Source organism: Porites lutea, chromosome 10 (genome assembly GCF_958299795.1).
Source record: "Porites lutea chromosome 10, jaPorLute2.1, whole genome shotgun sequence".
Classification (NCBI taxonomy): domain Eukaryota; kingdom Metazoa; phylum Cnidaria; class Anthozoa; order Scleractinia; family Poritidae; genus Porites; species Porites lutea.
In genome coordinates, this window is record NC_133210.1 from 1,286,934 (window position 1) to 1,309,753 (window position 22,820).

The 22,820-nt window shown below is 39.2% G+C and overlaps 2 protein-coding genes across 3 annotated transcripts in view; both read left to right on the top strand.

Annotated features, from left to right (window-relative positions):
- LOC140951324 (uncharacterized) overlaps window positions 1–1,692 on the top strand; it is a 36,994-nt gene extending 35,302 nt beyond the window's left edge. For both annotated transcript variants that reach the window (XM_073400579.1, XM_073400580.1), the window contains one exon: window positions 1,225–1,692. In XM_073400579.1, coding sequence (XP_073256680.1) covers window positions 1,225–1,305 — 81 coding nt within the window. In that variant the 3' untranslated portion in view covers window positions 1,306–1,692. The remainder of the gene's footprint in view (window positions 1–1,224) is intronic.
- Window positions 1,693–1,852: 160 nt separating this feature from the next.
- Window positions 1,853–4,496, top strand: LOC140951337 (transcription factor Sox-3-like). The gene has a single exon (XM_073400605.1). The coding sequence runs from the start codon at window positions 2,781–2,783 to the stop codon at window positions 3,765–3,767; it is 987 nt and encodes a 328-aa protein (XP_073256706.1). The 5' UTR covers window positions 1,853–2,780; the 3' UTR covers window positions 3,768–4,496.
- Window positions 4,497–22,820: the final 18,324 nt, after the last annotated feature.

Genomic DNA, 22,820 nt, shown 5'->3' on the forward strand with positions numbered 1-22,820 from the left:
GTCGACCTTCTGAATAATTTTACACCGCAGAATTGTAACTTTTGGCTCTGAAAGTGGAGAATTACTTTTATATTCAATTCTTTTTAGACGTCAGAGTAATTGTTCAGGTCAATGCCTATGATTCTGTTTATTTTCTCGTTGGTGAAGCCCAGAGATTTGAGCTTGCGACCAAACAGATCAGATAGTACTGCGAATCGTGAAGGGTCATTTAGTTCTGCTGTCCGCAAAATGTTTTGATTTATGGATCGTTACCGTGGTTTTTGACGTGAAATGATCCAAATTTTGTGGGATTTAAACTACATTTTAATAGTCTGTTATTCGTTAAGCGGACTCCAACCTCGCAAAAGAGCTCGCTGTCTCACAAATCACCTTCATCAGATTCTGAGTGCAGAGCAAGATGTCGAGCTTCGTTGAGTGCGAAAATAATGGAACCTCGCGGACACGGTCATATCTCAAAGAATTTGAAATTGGCCACTATATTTTAGTAAATTAAACATGGAAATCTGCCCTGGCGCTAATTAAGTCTGCGGTGTAGTTGTATTTGAACAATCTGTGGTCCCTATCGCTAACGTTGGTCTCCGCGGACCAAAAAATCTTTCAACGCTAATCAATTATTCATTTTGAAGGTTTAGTCAAGTAGGCGGGACGGCAAAATCTAATTTAAAACTTCTGATGACAGGGGGATAAATTGCTGGTGATCTTATCTAAATTTGCTTTTGTTTTCTAGCCGTAGGGGACGTTTTTTTCTTCTGGGGTGGTATGCGCTTTTTGAATTGACAATTTGATAATGAACTGCTAAAGTTGCTCGCTCGCTGGCTGTCATTCACTCTGAGTGCGCCGTATTTCCGATCAAGTTTCGTAAACATTCAGCAAAGTTTAAAAAAAAAAGGGAACGAGAAACACAGTTTTTACTTTTCTTCACGTCCTCGAGTATCCAGCCCAACGAAGCTGTAATTTCTTCGATTAAACATATTTGCGTTTGAGCAACACAAGATGGTCGCAAAGAGTTTTCAATCAGAGTCTGCCTTGTTGGAAACTGTTTGCGCGCTCGTGGAAGTTTGAAGAGAAGAAACTGTGTTTTGTAATTAGTTTACATAACATCGATGCTAATTACTATCTTGGCAGCACGTGTAGAAAGTTCCAATGACCCGAATCTAATTTCTTTCTCTTGCGCACTGACCACACACAACGTTAGTCTGATTTTGCTTTCTCCTTTCCCTCCAGGTTCTTCGTTTGAGTGAGATCGTGTCGCTCGATGTGAGGCGGTTTTTGTGCCTTCTACACAAGAATTTCACGCCAACGTGAGTCACCACGATCAAGTAAACATTACATATATCGGAAAGTTACATTTCCCTGAGATTAATTTCGGGCAGATTAAAAATGTTTCTTTGTCACTTGTGTGACATTCAGGGACGTGATAGCGAACGGACATTGAAAATACGTCACGTTCTATTTTATGAACCGCTCTGCGAAATAAACCGCAGTGGCGATGGGTTGTATAAATTTTCGCTCAAAGCATGTTTAGAAATTGTGGTAGGCTACTAAAGAAAAAAGTATATATTTTTGTTACTCTTCCAGGCAGAACATGTTATTTTTGTTTAAGCCTTTGGTATTTACATATGACATTAACACCTTGCCAGCATCAGAAATTTTTCTATTGCATTCAATAAAAAAATACATATTTGCTTTGAGGAGGTTTTTTTATAATTTTATGTCGTAGTTGGACCGCAAAGAGAGTTTTTTTTTTCATCGTACAGAACTTTAGGTACTAATTTTATTTTGACCCAACTTATCACTTACGCATTTTGCATAAATATTACTTGCCTTACCGCAAGAGGTAACGCGGTTTGTTTTGACCCAACCGGCGGGCGATTGTATCCTAACCTTGAACGGTGAGAAGCTATTGGCCTCTTTATTAAAAAGAAATCTCGGTTCTTCCTATAAAGTGCACCGCAAATCTAAACAGGACAACCGTTACATGAACTTTAGATATGTTCTGTTGAGTGCACAGTTGATATTTTTTTATTCAGGCAATATCAGTCGCCTTGCCCAATACCAGAACTTGGACGTAATTATTTTTGGCGCGAGAAACTAATTAATCGGTACCCCACTGCCGATCGACCAATCGCGGCGTTGTCAGCGCTAATTAGATCGCTGGTTACCGTGGCAACGGGTGTCTCACAAAGGAGAATGAACTGAAATCAGGTGACCATGGCACGTGCAGAAATCGACATTACAGTGACGGTCAATGGGTCAAGCGCTATATCACAGCACCTGCTAAAATCCGAGCTAATTTCCATGTTCGTACAGATGACAGCTCATTTCCTAAGGCCTCGGTGATTAGGGCTTAATTGGACCAGCTGACGAGTGCATCACACTAGCTGATTTGTCGACGGGCTGGTCAGATCTCGGAATCAAAACGCCGGATCCCGCCCCCTTTGACGAGTGGGCTAACAGCTTGTCACATTGGCTGTCGGCCTGTCAAACGATTTGACGTGAGTAACGCAACTAAAGGTTCATTTATCAAGCGTGTCATTGGCTCTTCGCTGATTGGTTTATTCCCATGAAGCCGCTTTCTGCCAATCAATAACACATGGGATCGAGGAGACGAGAGTCAAAAATAACGTGTGGTCTTCATAAGCGTGTAACGAGTTTTTGAGAGCGTACCAAGACAGAACGACAAACGAACTCTCGACAAACCGTCAGAATTTTGTCTTGGAAATTTCGCGTCCGCCAGCTACAAGGTAATTTTATTTGAATTTATATCTTTTGATTGTGCAATGTCGGCGACAACAATTTTGACACCGTCGCCGAATACAGTCTCGAATACTCCGAACGGAGAAAGCAATGGCAAGTGCAGTCCAGAACGCGTCAAGAGACCTATGAATGCATTTATGGTGTGGAGCAGAGAGCGGAGACGTCGCATGGCGCAAGAAAACCCCAAGATGCATAATTCTGAGATATCAAAGCGGCTAGGAGCCGAATGGAAACAGCTATCGGACGCAGAGAAGCGGCCGTATGTGGACGAAGCGAAGAGACTGCGAGCCGTTCACATGAAAGACCACCCCGACTACAAGTACAGACCGCGTCGAAAGAGCAAAACTTTACTGAAGAAAGACAACAAGTATACACTGTCGATGCTCGGAGCGCAAGGTGGACCGCCTGTTCAGCGATCAGTTGCGCAAAGCCCTGCCGAACATTTTTCCCAACTGAATGGCTTTACTTACGGGCCTATTACGGCCTACAGCCAAATGAATGTCAATGATCCTTATAGTAATATGTACGCTGGCCATCCGCTTTCACCGCATAACCCTACTCAACTTCAACCTTCTAATGCTCTGCACCATTCTGGATACCCTTCAATGGGAGGTGGACAGATTTATAATCCCGTGTCAACTCAAGGCCAAGTATATACCTTGAATGGGACTCAGTCGATGAACTCGATTACTCCTTTGTCATATTCACAACCTAGCAATCCTGTTCTCCTACCTAACGTTAAACAAGAAATGCCGAGTCCTGGTTCGCAAGCTGGTCGCGGTCGTAGTTGCACGGATCAATTGGGAGATATGATAAATACATATCTACCTGGGGATAGCGGAGCTCCAAACACGAATCACCATCAAGTCGGCGGTGCAAGCCACGTCCAACCAAATCGTTACAGCCAGTGGCAAGATCAGATCACCGTGGCAAACAGTATGCCTGTCCATAACAGTATTTCTAACGTTTCTGGTGTGAGCGGGACAATCCCATTAACTCACTTACCATGATGGAATTAGCATAGCGTCCAGCTCATTTCTACTGCAAACGCGGTAAATTCATTCTGTATTTTGTCACCCGACCCATATCTCGATCGCTTGCTGAGAGATAGAAGTTATGAAAGAGAAAACGTCTTGCTTGATACGACTTTCAACTCGAGAGTCAAGACGCCTTGTCGTTGACGACGCCGGAAAGTAAGGAAAATTACGCGCTGAGTTTTCTCGCGGAGAGCTTAATTTACAAGTTAAGTACGACAAAATTTAGAAATCGGGCCGGTGAGTTATGTGAGAAACTCGCGGACTGTCTTCCTTTATATGATGTGAACAATTCTGCTGAGAACTGAAGCGAAGTTAATTGAGATGACGCGTGTATTGTCAATATACGAAAGACTGTATCTAGGAAAAAGAAAATTCTTGCTTAGCAAAGCTTTTTTGTCAGTGCGCTCGATGTGAACGTCAAATGTTCACGAATGCATTCACCGCGCGCTCGATCATACTTTTGAACTTTTGATGTTTGCTGCGTTGCATGTTTGAATTACGTTGTAGGATTAAAAGCACGTTTGTATGAATTTCAAAACCCTCTGTGTACCGAGCTAATATTAGATTGTATTGCGGAGTTCCGTAATGATAGCTTTATGATGAGAAGCAACAACTTGTATATAACTTCAGATCAAAGAACAGAGATAATGAGATTTCCTTTATTTTCCTTTTGAAGAAATAAAAAAAGCACATTAAAAATAATTCCTTGGTTGACTAGCTATAAAAATATTTTTTCTTCCCCTCTTACGAAAGAGAACGTTAACATGCGGTCACATTGCTTTCTAAAGTTAGTTCTCGGTTTGTCTCTGGGTCGTACGCACGAAATTTAAACACGGTCCCAAAATTACCCAAATATTGTTTTATTTGCAGTAAAGCCCGCGAACTCTAAACAGAGGAGCGCGATTTGTCGCTGAAAGGGGCATTTGAATACAAGTGTATGCAAAGATGAGGGTATAAAAGCTGTGTTTTTAAATACGAATGAGTTCTAGTCAGGCGTTAAGAACTTAGAAAATCGGCGTGTGGGTTGACTCGCCGTGCGTCAAATGAGGTGATGACAGGTCTTTCCTGAAGCTGATTGGCTTATGACTGGGTGATGATGGCAGCTGTGTTATCTACTCTTTCAATAATAATCATTAGGGCTTATTAACAGAACATTCCTGGAATGTGCGTGAACTTCATTACTGACATAAAGATTGCGAGAGTACTTCCATTGATACATGACCGAACAATTTTATAAGGAACCATGGATGAAAGCTTTAGTGTGGGCCGACTTAATAGCTTTGATTTCACTGAATTCTTCTCTTAGCCAATTTTTCAACGCCTCTCCGTTCCCATGGCTACTAAAAGCTATCAAGACAGCTGAGAATTACAGCTGTAAACTGGCTTAAACCCTCGAGAGATCGCTTAAAGTTTATTTTTCCAGAGTGCAGACTTCTAATCTTTAATCTGGGCACGCGTCAACCTCGGCATTTGCGAAACGAGACTGTAGTTTGTTGGTAGAGAATTCTTTTTAATCATTTCCTCGGTGTTTTGATATGTGTTGACAAGTTCTGCTAGTGCAATTAGCACATGTTTATCAGTGTCGGCAGATCATACAGAAATCTGGTTACTAAAATTAAACGTTCGCACTCCGTCATTTCCTACGCGCTGGAAAAGTTAGTTTTGCTTTGTCCGGTTTTTCATGGAGCGAGTTTACCGCTGTTTGTAGTAAAATATCTTTAAAATTTGCTTGAACAAATAGCATCTGGCGTTGCGCCAATATTGAACGCAAAACTCTACCTTAGCTTTATTACTGTTTACCGTACGACCGTCAGGTTTTCATTTAAATGTTGAGACTCGTTTGCAAAACCCGCTTCCACAATTACTGGTCTGTTCAAATAATATTTCACGATTTAATTTTAACATGTATCTCTTAATTTAGTGTTGGACTCCTTTCGAAAATAATTGATCAAAGAGAACTAACTAAACCCAAACTAACTTCCCCTAAGACTTATCGAGTCGAAATTAAGAGGGGTGATATTGAACGACAACCTTGATATGCAAAGTAGACAGGTTCGTGTATATTAGAGTTCTTCGAGGAACCAAAGAACGGAAAACTTCTCTTTGCGAATTTCCTGGCACAAACCCAGCCAAACTAAAATATAAAACTCGTATTGAAACTCTTTAAAGCCTGAGATATTTGGGGTGTCAACCGAAGCGAGGAAAATTTATTCCGAACTGGCAATTTAATGACCGGTTGAAAAAAATAGCAAATTACGGGCGTTATTAAGACGGACAAAGATCCGGTTGAAGTTGTGTAAGAATTCACAGAAACCGTCTTAAGTTTCCGAACGCATTTTTATACACGAACGAAAATGGCTTAGTAATCTCTGTTTACCGAAACAGAAAGTGGCTGTCATTATTTTTTGTTTTTGGTGTTGAGTTTCGGTGTACAGCCCGTATGGAAATCACGACTATTTTTGGTGGGAGACAAAGCTAACATGCAAATTTCTGCGCTTTTCGAAACGTGTCGACTGGATTAAAAACCTGTGCTTGTTTTCGAGACTTTTTCTCCCAGTGAAGCACTTAGCAATTTTTACAGGCCAAAATAAAAAAAATGTGACCATATATTCATTTCTTTAATGCAGCCGTTATTAAGTGAAGACAAATTGGTTGAATAGCGAGAGAGCTGTGAACAAAGACGTCTTTACCTTTGATAAAATGCTTATGAGCTCTATTATCAATAATGCAAGTTTGATGAAATTACGGCAACGAAAAGATTCATTTCCTAGTTATACAGTTTTAAGGGCAAACGTTATGCAAGATTCAATTAGGCAAAATCGCTTAAAGCGCCCTTTTATCGCACGGAGTTAAGTCTGTAAGCAAATATATATGCCTTGTTACTTACTTCGAGGGCTAACATTGAATTATCGGTCTTTTCTTTGGCGGAGACATTTACTCGAGACCTTTTGTTTAGTGTCGCATGAAAACCCCATTACATTTCTATAGGAAGTAAATGTGAATAGATAACAGTTTTATCAAAGAAGAAACTTTCTGTTTACATTTCGTTATTGCGTACGTAAATAAGCCGGGGTTGGTAACGTTTTGGAAAGCACTGTTTTGCACTCTTTAATTTAACCTGTGGTTTTCAAGACGGAATTAAGATTGGTTTCCAGCTCATGTAAGATAAGTTAAATAACTTTATTCTTCATCATGCCAATTTTATTTCCTTAAGATTACGTAAAGGAGATTCACTTGTAAAGTCAGTTAATCTACCCTATCGTATCTCAAGACATTCTTTAAGCGAATGTCTCAGTGAATACTGTTCAGTCGCAAATTGTTTTCGTTGCAGTATCGAAAGTGAACTGGCAACGCGAAGACAAATTACTGTTCGTTTGTTTATACAAGCCGGTAGTGATGGCGCCTTTTTGACCTCATGTTTCGAATTTTACAAAAACATAGCTTCTATAACGTTGTAAATTCTCGCAAACATCTTTTTTAGTGAATAGATTTCTCTTGTTTGCTCTCTCCGAACGGAACTGCTGTGAGGAGTTGACAAGCTGTTAATGACAACATGTGGCGTTGAGTCATATTGAGAGATGAAGGCGTGAGTGCCAAAAACTAATTAATTTCCCTGCGTGATACATGGTTTCTTTAACTTGGCTGTACTCTGCAAAACTATAAACATTTGTGAGATTAAAGACTAAATGCAAGCGCGTTTGGTTAAACTGAGGCAAAGAGCTTAAGTCGAGAACTAAACTATTCAATCTAAGTCACTGTAGTGACAAAGCTTTTGTTGATGCATACTTGTTGACTCGTAATAGCGGAGTTAAGCTTGATTTTGACTGAGATTTTTCTCTTTTAAATTTTTGTGTTCAAACGAAAACACGCTACAGGGCTGCGGACATCTGTTCCTGTTCTCAGTTTTTCAAATAGCGCCCCGAAGATCTGTCGAGACCTCACAAGCTTGTGTTATTTAGTTTCTCAAACAAAGCATCCGAACAGATGAAAAATTGTTTTAAAATTACTCTGGTGACCTGTATGTGATCAGTTTGATCTTGGGCTTAAGCCCTACAGTGATATGGAAATAATTCAGCACTGTCCGACTAAATGAGTAAAAACAAAAAATAATTGCCTTAAGTTATTTCCCGATAAATGTTTGATAATACACGCTTTCTCTGAAGGGAATGCAACTTTAGTGAAATCGCTTGCACCACCATGAATATTTGTGGACACATGATTGAATTGCTTGTAAAAAATACACTATTTAACATTGATAGTGAGCGTAAATTAACCGCTGTATTCATTGCGATCCGATTACTGCAGTAAAAAAGTATTCTTTTTTATTGGATAGATTAGGTTTTTACGACAGCTTAAAACATGAGAAACTATTGATCGTATGTTGCTTTAAGTTCTTAAAGACGGGTGACGATTCCTATGACACGTTTGCGCCAAGTTAATTTCAATCATGGTCGTTATATAGAAAATTAAAAAGTGGAGGGTTTTCGTCCAATCTGGTTTCTATGGTCCGGAGGTTATTTGAAAATGAGGTGGCTGGGTACATCTACAATATGGTATTGCGCGGCGTGAGTTTAGCTGTAACCGCAGTAGGAAAACTTCTGTCCCCGGGGCAGATTTGTATTTAGGACATTTGGTCGCTAGCCAGCCTTTTTCAAAGTACTCGCTTTTGGTAGTTGAAACTCTCAAAACGTGTTTATTGCATTGACTCATGTTAAAACTCGATAATATAGAAGTTTGTACTGTTCAGAACCAAAGGAAATTTGATAGATGTGACTACAGGTTAAGTGCTAAAAACGCGGGTCATAGTCTCAAAGCTCGCTGTTTGTTGCAATGGATCGAAGGCGGAGCTAACAATGTCGATCTCGCTTGGTCAAAGTAATTAACACTCGGTGGATTTTAAGGCGTAAATGAACTGAATAATTCATAAATCAAGGTGTGTTTTATTTTGATAGCAGCTAGACTGCCTATTTAGTGTCTAATTGCCCAGAGGAAAGATATATCACTGAGTTCTACCGAACTTAATAACAAACGCTATGTTAACAGCTCTTGCATTTCGTATATACAAATATGACTTTTGTGAGCGAGCGATTAAGCGGAACGTCCAGATCAAGTATTTTCAGTGTAAGAGCATAATGGTAATAATAAAACACGTTGAGCAGCGTTTGGAAGAATTGTTTTTATTCGCGAAAATTACTAAAGCTTTATTTTGTTTTTATGTGTCGAGGTTATTTTAAATCATGGTCCTTTGAAACCTTGCTGAGAGTATAAACTGGTTGCCGGTCAATGTTTTTTCTTGTAGCTGTTCTTTTTAACCAAAAACTATTCTTTGTGATTTAACGAGAAATTTTATTTTTTCCCTATGCTAGTTCTACCTCAAGTGAATAATAATTTAATGAGTAGAAGTTTTCCGGAGTGGTTCGTCTCTACATTTCTGATTTCATGCAGTGTTTAGGTGAGATGCAAAAGCTGTTCTGAGCAAATCCGTAGGATAGAAAGTAGAATAATGAAAAGTAAGAATTCATGAAGATCCGTGTTTGCACCCGGTAGCGAAGAGTAGCTCTTCTTCAGTTTTAATTAATTCGTCCGAAGTTGTAATATTGTAATATTGCATCTTGAGAAAATATTGTCCAATGATAACCTACAAAATTAAGCAACAAAAAAGCTTGGATTTAAGTATGAGAGTACAAGAGAAGCAATTTTAATGCACCAGTTTAATGAAGTTGTCCGATAGAAGTGAATTATAATTAACAGGAAATGAGAATTGAATGTGGTTCCTCAGAAGAGAACTGCGAAGCATTTCAGTGCGTTAAAAATCAGAATAAATCTTGCTTTCTTGTGCAGCAATCAAGGAGTATTTATCTTAAACTGTCAATATTTACGCGTAGGTTTTTAGATTTCAAAAAAGTTGCTGATTACGAATGATTTGAATTAGACTTAGTTTAAAAAGGTTTTTTTGGTTATTATTATTTTAAAATAGGCATTTGAACAGAGAAAAAGGGAAATAATGGAATATTTCATGGCCAAAACTGGTCTCGTTATCTATAAAGGGGGTTTGATATTTGTAGCTTAATTTATACTTTTTCGACACATTGCTTTTCAAGTTTTTACGATGTCAATACTAAATATAATCACCTGCAATATTTACTGGTCTAAACTTATCCATCTACACTTACACGTGATAAGAATCACAAATCGGAATTTCCTTGCGTACGAAAGACGATTTATTCCGCTTAAATTTAGTTATTGGAATTGCAGTGCCCTTGTCGAGTTTGGCAGAATTGCCGATGACAAAGATCGATATGAATGACTGCTCAGACAAAAACATGGACAATTTCCTGTATTTCACTGTCAAAAGTATAAAGAAAGTTATGATGCGTTGTTGATTGGGGGCAGGGATGATATTGAAATCTTTCTGATACGCAAAGTTAGTTCTCTAAACATCTGAGGTTATCAGCATTGTCTGGCGTAACGGCTTAATTTAGCTTGGAAAAAATTTAATACTGCTTCATGTGTTTTCAAAGTAATGTGAATTTAATTCTTTCATAGATTATGCAGACGGGTTTATTGCGCTTAACAAAATAAGCTAGTTTATGTTTTTGTCTGTAGTACGGCTGACATAAGGAATACATTACTTCGCATTAGCAAAACAAATAATTCGACGACCTTTTAAGATCATTCGTGTGCGAGAATAGTGAGGTGCCCGCGTTCTCACAACTCTGGCCTCTCCACATTGCTCCTCGCAATGCCACGATTCGTTCTCAAATAGAAGCGTAGCGCCTTTGTACAAGTAGTTTATTCAGCTCTGTTTGCTTTTTCAAGGATCAGTGCCTTTGAAAACTTGCGTGCAAGATTATTTTTTCCTTCCCAAAGCGACTAAAACAATGATCTTCTCCTCGCTGAAACAGAAGAGCTTTATCCTGGATAAAAACGTCATACGCGTTTATAGTTGGAAAAAATCTCGCATTTTCCTCGTACTTTTTACGTCAAACTCCTTCTCGGCGACGAGACACTTGAAGAAATAAACATCCAATACAAGTATTGCTCACACAATATCGGTCTTTTTCCGCCAACAATATTTACCGTTTCCGAGCTGGCTTTCTCGCTTCCTTTCTCGGTAACAGCATAAGCGTAGCTCGCCAAGAGACAAATTGATAGAGCAAACTTAGAAATGCATGTTGTAATCATGGAAAGCAAAACGTTGTTAAGTGTTCAATCTCGCTTTTATTTATTATTTTTCTTAAGATTGTACTTTTGTCTTTGTGCAGTCTTGAACAAGGAAAAATATGTATTTTTATATTCTTTCTTCGATGTAAAATCCCCTTGAAATTATAACCCGGCGTTTTTTGACATATTGCATACTACACTATCGAATGTCTGTGTATTGAATGTTCGCTCATACGTATTCTTCGAATTATCATTCGACTGTCTTTCTTTTTTTTTTTTTGTCATCTAATAATCCCTGCGTCGAGTCTTCGAGTTTTGATAAACCGTGCTTTATACGGTGACAAGTTTTGGTTTTCATTTGCTCTTCTTATTTCTCATTGCTTTTGCCTTCAGACAGTCGCATGCAACTTTATTTGTTGTCCGAAAAAAAAAATGCATTTTAATTTCTACCGCAACCGCTCTCCTGTTTACCCTGGCTTCTTGGTTTTTGTCATTTGACATCCCAGATGAATGGTATTACTGTGGAAAAACTGTAAAAAAGCAGGACCTCTTTTCGGATACGATTAGAAACGAACGTTACACTCTTAAGTAATAAACCTGAGCAGAGTTTTATTTGTATTAATTAACGTTGAAATGGCGAATAATCACTGGGTCGCTTTTACTGGCGAGATTATTTTCGTAGTTTATTCATAATGTACTGGCTTATCACGGTGCAATTAAACATGTATTGAACGACCGCGCATCGTTAAACGTCCATGCCATTAAAGATAAATTGCCTTGAATGTACTCTTTCATTTGACCAAAACAAATCGACGTTGTTCCATGTTTTGTAAAGCGAACAAACCTTTGTCTCTGATGTAAAAAGTTGCTCTTTGCCCGGGTAGACATGTGGCTATGTTGAAATGAGGACTTTAAAATCATCTGATCATCTTTTAAGATTTCAATAATGAAGAGACTATCAAAGTGAAGTTAAAATCTTCCGTATGAAGAATATTTTGGGCCAAGTTTTTTTAATATCAAAACGGATAGTCTAGGATTTACATTTCCTTTTCTATTTTAGTTTCCACTCTTTTTTTAAAAAAAAAGATCGAGTATTTCCATAGTACAAGGCAAATATTTTGTTATAAACAAGAGTCTTTGTTTTCTGCAAGAGATGCGATATCCGCTATGGTTTAATATTCCAATATCAAGACGTTAAACAGACGTTTAAGGAGAGTAAATAAAAAATTCACCACGAGATATTGGTTTTTTGGGCTAATAATGTTGACCCCTTTTACTTGGTTAATGACATGAATTGGACATTTTTTTTCTCTTAAACTTTGTGTTATTGTTGCTATATTCATAAATCAGACCTAGTAGTGCAACATTGCACGGCGTGATAACTTTCATTCTGAAAAATGTTGATAAAAGACTCATGCATTGGAACACTTTCTCCACGGCGACTCAGTAATAGTCTCTAGAAATCAGTCGACGAGTAACGTCTCTGTGGCTTTCATTGAAATGTTCACAACTCAGGTCATAATTTATGCACATACTAAAACGTTAGTTACCCCGTATAGCACAACGACTCGCAGTACTACAGAAAATTACAGCTCATTTGCTTTCTTTCGAATGGTCACCCTTAGTAATTGCATCAATAGATTTACCCTTGCCGTGGCTTCAATTGATGTAAACTGCTCTAGTCCGTAGTTCGAGAAGGCCTAACCTCTTATAAGCTGTTTAAGTTCCTGTTAGGTCTCCTCGCCGCTTTTTTTTTTCTACTTATCCCACATTATTAGTGATTTATTTTCTATTATTGTGTGGCAAATAACATAAGATAAAATAAAATGATAAAAAGGAAAATGAATAGTACTCTTTGGTAGTAATGGTGTCCAACTTTTCTGTTCAATTGTCGCACTTAAGATTTTACTTATGTAATCAGTGAAATTCCCTAGAACCACCTCGAACAGAAAAATGTTCAGTTCCAGCGTACTGCTCTTCAAGAAATTATCCCTCGTAAGAGTTTCATCTACTTCTTAAAAGAAAAAAATCGTCTTGCTTAGTTTTTAACAAACAACCGTACGGACAAATTTTATTCGTGGTTTCAAACACGTGCAGATTTGGAGATTCCACCGAAACACAATAAACGGCGCAATACAAGCCCCACACGGAAATTTGACGCGTTAGGGTTACCAATGGACACGCCTTTTGCGTTCTTCAACCGCCCAGTTCGAAAGCTTCAAGCATCAGTGTGCATAATTCGAAACGTTGTTTTTAAGGTTTTCTAGTCTGTTTGCGTTTTGTCATAAATTAAGTTTCTTGCCTTCGTACTTAAAGGATTAAAACTTGTATTGATCAAGGTTCTTAATTAGATCACGTATTCGTTCAGTTTTTTTCTTCTAGGGATTTCGCTAACCTCGAGGGAGATAGTGACCATCCCTGCTAACCACTTTAAATTCCGAACGTTTTTCTTATCTCATCTGCAGTAAAACTTACGTAATTTTCAAGTTTTTTTAATTTGATTTGCGTCAGTGTAGTTTTGAAGTGGCTCCAAATTAACTCTTTCTTTTCAGTCGTAAATGAATATTCACAATTTTATTCATTTTTGCACCTCGTCGAACCCTGAATCGTAAGCGAGTCCCGAAATCTCTGGATCCGTTTTATCCGTTATGCACATGAACTCTTCGTGAAAAAAATCGTGATACTTGCATTTGTCAGAGTGGCTCTTATGCCGCGGCACTGGAGGTGGATAGTGTCGATTCAAGTGGGTGGCCAGGAAACCGCTTGCGTTCATCGTACATTGGCTCCCTCTTCCTGTCATTTAGAACAGGAAGTGGGTTTCAGTGGCTACAACAACACCCTCGTTGTTTTCGCAAGCGTCATTTCGTCCTGCGCATGCTTTCGCTAGGTAAGGGACTTCAGTGCTAAAAGCATTTTAATTACGGAAAGTTAATTTGGCGTCATGTGAAAGTACTCGTTTTCTATAACGCCACCGGTTTAGTGTGACTGAGTGATTTCCATCTGAGGAGCGGAGGGGTATGTGGATAAAAAAATTCCAAGTGTTCATGGATGCTAAATAGATCCATTCGTCGGTTTTTTTCTTTTCCAGTTACATCAGAAACACTAAGTTGCGTTCCCCCAGAATTTCCTTTATCTGCACGTTTTGAGACAATTGATCTTTAAAATAGTACATCAATATCACATTGGTTCTGTGGTCGCCTCCAACCCGTTGTTTTACGCCATAATTAGTCATTAATCTCCTTGGAAACGTCCTACCCCTTGATTCAGCTCAAATACGCTCCATTAATCGTTACGATGAAATGTTCGTTTTATCGAAACTGGCGAGATTTGCGATATCAAATATCGCTATATCGGAACTGGCGAGTTGTGTCAAATGTCTTTGCTCCTTACATGAATAGAAGAATCCAAATAGATTGTTTAAAGGTACCGGGGCACGGAAATAGAAGGAAGTTGATAAGACAGCACGCGGATGTCTTCTACAAACCACACATCCGTTTAGCTAACATTAATTAAAGAAATTGAATGTATTTTAGTCGAAGATAAACGTAAGTGTACGGATGTGTTGTGTCTGCCCCACTGCCTTATGACTCTTTTACTCCCGCTATTGAATATCAAGATATTTTAATGTCTTTATCGGAGTTTTTAGCACTAAAAACTATTGCATCTCCGATAATAATCCTGGGTGTGACCGGCTGTGATGTAGACGAAACTTATGGCAGGAGCAGTGTCAAGAAATTTATCAAAACTCAAACATTGTGAACTGCCGCTAAATAAAGTGAAACAGAAATTCTACCCCTCAAAGCATTAGAATAACACAGAAATAACAGAAAATATAAAAAAAGCACGGATGGGCAAACTTTGAAGAAGATTAAAACGGATTGCATTCATGGTTTTTTGAAAACTTGTTAGCCTAGCAATTTTTTAAAGTTCATGTTTTGTTGTTCAAAACGTTTGATTTCATGCTTGGGAGACACATTTGTTTGAGGCGAAGCTGTGAGTTTTTTTATTTACAAGTAGTTTCTTCACCAACGTTGAGTTCCACACAGAATGAGGACGCGTAATTTGCCATATTGAAAAACTGAATTTGACGGCCGGCCGTGATACTGCAGCCCCCTCCTTTAAACAACACTATCGGTTGCAGCTCTTTGCTTTTTGGTATTTTATGATACCTAATTTGGAGTTATTTCTTCAGCGTGGGTGCCGTCCTTCAGTTGGCAGTGGGCTGATCAGTATGTGTGTATCATCATTATATGATGCGAGCGGCACTCCTTTAATAGTTTACCTCAACTAGCTTTCAGCCCTTGATAACCATGTTGGTTCCGCCGCACCTGTTTCTTAAACTGTTATGCTTGAGGGAATTTTTAAATTTCGATATATAACTTTAGACCTGATGCTGATGCTTTAGGGTCTCTACACGTACCGTCGCATGTAACTCTCATCGCCCGAAACAAAGATGCATTCTCCTCAATGTCTATGCAGATTATAGTAATATGACTTTTTGGCGTCTGAATGTTTTGTCTTATCCTCTTACCTCTCACTCTTAATAGGGGCAATTAAAAAAATTCTTTTACACAACCTTATATGTGGCCAAATATATGGCACTAGGCAAAAGTTCTGCCAAAGAGGATTTCGTTCATAGATTTTAAAGTTGGATGACTGAAGAACAATCTTGCTATAACATGGTCTGGGGGGATACTCCTGGGGATTCTTGGTAGGGGTTTCCCGCCCGGTTTTCCAAACCCTGACCCTATTTCAAACCAAAAAGTGTCTTTTTCACACCCGTTTTCAGACCTGGCCTCTAAGAAATTATCATCATCATTACTTAGATCAGAACGCCTACAAAAAGATTCGTTTTAAATGCATTTCGAATTCGCGTATTTCTTTTTCTTTCTTATTCAGTTGGAATTGAAACGACAATTAGGTTCATACATTCCCGTCGTAATTTCCTCGAAAATCATATCCGATTCCAGACAAAAATGGCCAAAATGACGCAAAAACCCTACCCTTTGGGGCACCACATACCCAAATGGCTTATGTACGGGAGAACCCCCCCCCCCCCCCCATCCCCCGGGAACATGGTCTTGGAGTGAATGGGTTAAAAGAGCCAAAACAATTTCTGCATGTCTCTTGTAGGTTCAAAATCGGTACCTCATTTCCTAGAGCGTAATTTTCAAGGACCTACGTTGTTCTTGAGGGAATAGTATTCTGTTCGTCGGCCGGCGTCTTTTATAAATATTCAAAACTTGAAGGTTACGTTCTGTAAGTGTTATGACATGCAGGATTTTGCTCATAAACAAATAAGCGTGCTCCAAACGCTAGGTACGCGTTTGGCGACCGCACGCTCGCCCTGTCCCACCTACATACTCTTTGCGGGCGTGCACGAGTTTTTTTTACGTCATGGCGGTTCCAAAATGCAGCCCTTTTTTCCGGGGTGCGGTCCTCGAAACTGATCAATTTGGATTGCTACGCGTCTTTAAATAACTTTGTTTAATAAGGGAGTATCTTTCGTTTGCCGCCTCAGCAAAGGTTTTAGGCCCGATTTGTTTCCTTTCCGGAGGAAGGCGGATATTGTTCAATAGTTGCCGCATGCGACCACTTCATTTACATATATCATTTTGCAACATCTATAACAGACATATTCGCAAGCTCCTAACTAAAAACTAAAGTACTACTACTAGGAAACATAAAAATAAAAATAGAGTAAATCGAAAGGGGTAAACATCACACTGAAAAAATGTAGTCAGAGATGGTGGCTTTAAATTTTGGAGTTGAATCCATTGTTAAATAATCAGGTCATTTTACGAGATTGTTTGCGCAAAGAGAGCCAATGGTATGACGACTTGCGGGATTACAACACATGAAGGAGGCCGAAACTGCTATGACTGATAAACCTTCATGGTCTAAGATGCTAAAAAAATAACAAAGGGAAATTCGCATACGTTCTGTCTCTGGCGCTGAAGATGGGTTATTGATTTTGGTTAAAAATGGAGAAATTTCACTGGTTAGGTCAAAAAATGGGGGAACTGGCATGTCGACCCCGTGGATGCAGGTTTCTTGACCGCGAACAGTTTCTTACGTTTCTTTAAATTTTGGTAGCGAGAAAACTCGCGAGAGAGGAATGGGTGTGTAAGACGTGAACCGCCAGAGACGACGGTTACCGGGTACTTCGTCTAAGGAGACTGAGCCGAATGGCACGTAAATTACACCCTGTCCACTTTTAAGAATGAATAATAAATAATGATTTCATTAGTGATTAAAATTCCAAGAAGTTGTTCTCCGTCTCCCGTTGTAGATCGAATGGTAATTTAGAAAAGTTGATGTTTGAGGAGATGGGAATATCGGAGTACCGGTGAAAAACCTGGCGGAGCAAGGGAGGGAACCAATCCACGAGTGGCGTTTCTTTTGGGATTCGAATCCTAGTCACATTAGCCTTCGAGCATGCTCTACATTTGGGGAAATCTCGAGCAATTCTGTCAGTGCCGCCACTTTGGCTGCACTGCCACTTGCAGCCGAACAGGTCCCCAGATGGTCAGAGTAAGCAAACATTCGTATTTCCGCGATTGATGGCTGTTTTATTTTGTATAGACTTAATATACACTTTCTGAAGACTTCTTGTTGAGTCGTCAGGAATGATCTAGGAATTTTTACAAATATAATGTGCTAAATAAAGTTGGTGTTCAGTTCTTTGAAAAAATGTCCTTGTCATAATCCTTGTCTTCTGTTCTTTATTGTTATTCACCATTTCAGCCTGCACTCAAAACAAACTCTACTGAAACAGGCATTGATTTTGCTTTGAAACAGGAAACAGTCTGTAACAAAGAAACGCGCTAAACAGAGTAATAAATCAAATTAACTGTTTGCGTTTATGTTTTACATGATTTGCTTCTACAAACGATGTTTAGAAAACCCTGAATTCGAAATTTAACAGTATAACAACATAATGACCAGGACTTTTTTTGGGACTGATCTCGCTTTTATGATTTCTTTTGTTTTATACAGAGTTAGTTGATACACCTTGCACAGCAAAATAAATATTACCAAGGTGATTTACAGCTCCGAATGTACTTTGGGAATAGTTAAGCATAACAATGTTTGACTTGAAATTTTTACAGTATTTAAGCTGAATCCATTTTGAACATGATTGGCGCAACAATTCGTTTGTTCAAAAACTGCGATTTGATGAATACATCTTTTTGTATCTGCCTCTTGGTAACGTCAGTCTTTTACAGTAAACAAAACACCAACAAGACAACTGTACATATCAAGAGAACTGAAGACTTAATACAGCGATACAAACCCCGATAGCTGCCTGTTACCCAAACATCTCTCGCAGGCGAAATCCTAAAGTGTGGTAGCCTGCGGAAACATCCGTTTCTCCACGCTCTTCGCCGCTAGGGACGTTTCGCGCGACACGTCCCCAGCGGCGAAGAGCGAAAAGAAACGGATGTTTTCGCAGGCTAGAACTGTGGCCATTCACTCGCCACTTAGAAAAGAGAAGGAAACTGTACTCTCGCAAAGACCCAGTAATGATCCCAGAAACAATTACGGGACGCACCTCGGCTCGAGTTCCCGCTTCTCGTTTCTTAAGTGGCGAACGAATACTGAAGTCGTACCCCACGAAATCTAGAGCTCGCCACGCCCCTCCAAGAAAACGCCTGCGCTGTAGAAAAACAGTTGGTGTGGCAAACTAAGTTTGCAATTCTAAATGAAGTCAGTGGCCACCGAATTCCCGCATGAGATTTGTACGTTACACTGTAAATTTTTTGTTTGTTTGTCGGTCAACGATCCATGGCGTCCCAAATCATCTAAGCTGCTATACTCGGACAATCTGAAATCCTATTAGAGTAATCTTGCTTATTATCTGCCGTTAATGGATGTTATCGCCAAAAATATCACTTATTATCCGTTTGGTTTAAGGTTCCAAGGTTTCTTAGTCCGTTACGAGCTTAACCGGATAATCTGTAGGCTACAGTTCTAAGTTATAGGCAAACTGGCAAAATAACCTTTCAATGAGAACTTTGAATGTCCAATTAAAACTGTTTGATATTTTTTTGTTTGTATATTTGCGTGTTTTGTTTGCTTTTAGTTGTGATTTTCTTCCGCTTTCTTTTCTCAGCATGACAATACAGGGAAGTTATGGTTGTAATTTGGAGAAGTTATTTTAAGGCTTTTAGGTTTAATATAATCCCTTGTGGGCGGGTGTTTGAACTCCAAATTTAACCCTTAATCATAGGTCAAAACAAACCATTCCTAAAATGGAAAATTTTGCCCCAGAGGATCTAAGATAGATCTGATACAAACAAAGAGAAATTTACTGCGAATAAAGAAATCTTAACACTCGCTATGGACTGCGATGTAATAACCGGCTCGCGACAAGCTTGTGGCTAAATACACCTCAGAGTTGAAAAAAAGATTATTACTATCAGCTAAACTTTTGGCGAGCATATTCGCCTTCCTTATTTGATTATTTTCGTTTCATTCCTGCATGGTTTATTTGTAAGAAGTTCAGATTATCCCCTGCGAGGTTAAAAGTCGAGCCAATGATCCGCAACTACTGGCCACAAACAGTCTGCAATTGAATGAAAATAAGAACATGTTCTATCTCTAGATTACCTATGCTTTAAGCCTTAATTTTCTAATTTGGTAGCTTGCTCCTTTAGGCTGAAAGAAATGAAAAATACTATTTTTGATGATGGATTTTAATGATTTGTATGTTGTACCATTTTCTTAAATTATTGTAGTTAGGTAAGTATTTCTTAATAATTGATGGTCTAGCCGCATGTCTTGACTGTCTTACATTCCATGGAGATCGAGTACGACTACAACTTTCAAACGTCATTGCGATTGTCCCAACTTGTTTAATAAGACAAATGTAGGTGAATTTTCCTGAAACTGAAATCATGAAGCTGGAAGCGCACTCAAGTTAAGAAAAAAAAACAACGTCGTGGTGTCATTTGCGTCCCACAAAACATCCAGTCAGGAAATTTTACGTCTTAGCCGGCCGTGTTTACCGGACACTGCGTTAATGGGTGCCCAAATACGGTACTCGCTGGGCGGGGCACTAATGTGAACACACCCTAGCCTTTCCAAGCCTCTGTCTCAAAGCGAGGCAAAGTAAGTTTTTATTGTCATGCAATAAAACTCGTTTAAGAAATGTTTTGCAATTAGCCTCGAAAGTGAGGGTTTCTGGAACTCGGAAATAGCCTATTGGGGATTAGTAAAATCCAATTAGTGGTTTATTATCAATGCTGCGTTCTGATTGGTTAAGCTACCACTAGGCTATATCAGAAACTCATTATGGGTTTCTGGCTATATGTTATAGCCGCCCACTAGTAGCGAAATGCGCCTGCTTTTTGGTGGCAAAAAAGGCTTAAAGTCTAGATTTAACGAGCTGAAGTCGTTTTGTCTCGGTATTCTTGACCAACTGGTTGGATTTTACTAAAACAATTATTCCTTTCGCCCTCATGGCCTCTGAATCAATAGCCCATATAGGCTATTGACTGAGAGTCCATTCGGGCTCCAGGAATAAATTGTTGAACAGTGCCGGTGTCTGAGTACAGGCTAGGGCCTCGACCTTATACTCGGGCGCTAAACCCTATGAGCACTCGTTTTCCTATTGGTGTTAGCTCCTGCTTTGCATACCCGTAACTCCCTAGGACACTCACGTGTCAAAATGGCGTCTGACAGTGACTTACATCAAGTGAAAAAAACTGGGCCTTTAATGGTTGTGCAGTAACAACAGAAGTGAGTCCCAAAAAGCGTTGCGCATGCGGAGTTGCTGTTTTCCTTACTAAACTTTATCCTTTTTGATGTTCTCGTTGTCGTCTAGCCCACGGACTTTTAAGCTCTTTAAGTTCAGTAAGGGAATAACATGATGAGAAGTCCTTTTAACCTTTCTTTAAAGCAATATCCTCGCGAGATAGCCCCTTTTATCTCCAGTGACTAATTAACTTAGTTCATACGGATCCAACGAAGATCCACTGGAAGATTACCTTGAGTGCAAACCATGTTCGAACACAACCGATGAATAAGGACTGTAGGGACGACTTCAACAGAAAGAGTCGCAATCTCCGGGAAGTAATCCACAACAAAATACTGAAGTAGATAAGCTAAATGGTACTGAGCTTGATGAAATTTTAAAATAAATACTAGTCTCTAACAATTTATTGGTAGTACAGACAATAAAAACAAGACTATGTTTTATACAGACTTTATTTAATTACCAAACTATATTTTCTATTTCTGTATCATAATAAATAAATGACAGACTGAACGTAGCCAATTAATTTTAAAATTAACTTCAAAATTCTTTTGATTTACATCTGGCACTCCACCTGTAATAATATTATTACTGAAATTCCATTTAATATTTTCATTTCTTCATTACCCTGTAATATGATTTTTAAGAAAAATAAGAACTTCCTCTTGAAGTACAAATTGTTTGTTAAATAGAACTATCTCGAAGCCAGTCTTGTCAACATTTAACTTTTTCTTCTGACAAACCACGTATAAATTCCAATACATGGCTGCTGGGCCAATAAAAAGTTTAGATTTGCATTGTGATAAATACCGCGACCAAACATTCCCGCCGGTATTATTTTATTTTATGCTAGTATGACATAGGAACAACATCAGGTTGGGATTCCTCTAGGGAAACTCTAACTCGAAAATATACTTCTACGCCTCTGAAGTAGATGCCTGTGGATAAGTTACTAACTATTCCGGTTATTATGTAAAAGATGTCCACCGGTAAACGTAGCTGCTCCAGCCTCCTCCGTCTTCACTTTCTTCTTTTTCAGCTCCTGAAAGAAAACCCGGGTATTTTCAGAGTGTTACAGGGCTGCCATTAAGGACCGTGACCCGGAGATTTCCTCCAGCTACTATGAATCGGAACCCCAGAAACTTTCATAGGAAAATAGAAGACAAAGAAATCATTAGCTGTTTGATTTCTCCACCTACTTGTTTCATTCACCAAGCAACTTAAACCTGGCAATGGCTCCGGCAGTAACTGATCTAAGGGAAGAACTGTAAACAAATCTCGTCCTTGAAAATTGTGTCAAAACAGCGATCATCAAAGCCTTTGAACAGGGCGAAGTGAAATTCGAACAAAAAATGTTACCCGATCCACTCTAGACTCTCTTGGCTTCGGCTGTTTTGGCCGATTCCATGCGCGAAGGCCTAGGGATACGACGTTCGTCTCATAAATGACACCGTCTTTGAACAACTGGCCCCAATCGCACACGCATCAAAACTTAGCCTGCGAGCAAGCTCTCCGGAATGGAAAGCTTGCTCGCGGGTTAATTAAAACTTTTAAAACATTTAGAGCCATTATTTCAACCTCAAGTAAAGCGTAAGAAGGTCTGTTTGTTTATCTTTACAGTCAGTTTGACTGAGTATGCGCCAATTGCTTTTCCTTTTTTGGCTTTGAAACGTTTTGTAACAGCCAAGAAATTTAAGAGTCCGCTTTACCGGGACAGTCGTGCACTTACAGACCCGGCCTTGCAGTGCTTGTGTTCATTTTCACGAAGCACCACTTTACGTCAAAGTATTTTTCACCACAACCAATCACACAAATAGCTCTCAGTATAGTCTACCTTGACATAGCGTACCCAAGTCTGCTTTTCAACTTACGAATCCCACTGGCATTAAACGCAGATATTATCAACACGCTGGAGTTTTCAACGCTTGTATTGACTTGCGTTTGACTGGAACGCAAAAAAAAAAATGTGGCCAGCTCGAAAGCCTTTCCTTGACCAAGATCTACTTGCCTCGCGCCATTTGTATAACCAGGTCCTTTTCATCCTGACTTAGCTTCAACATGGTGGTGAGGACTGGAACCAAGTGTTCCCTTTCGTTCGGGCG

What these genes read in the sequence shown, in the direction of transcription:
- LOC140951337 (XM_073400605.1), top strand. Translation starts at nt 2,781, where the DNA reads ATGTCGGCGACAACAATTTTGACACCGTCGCCGAATACAGTCTCGAAT.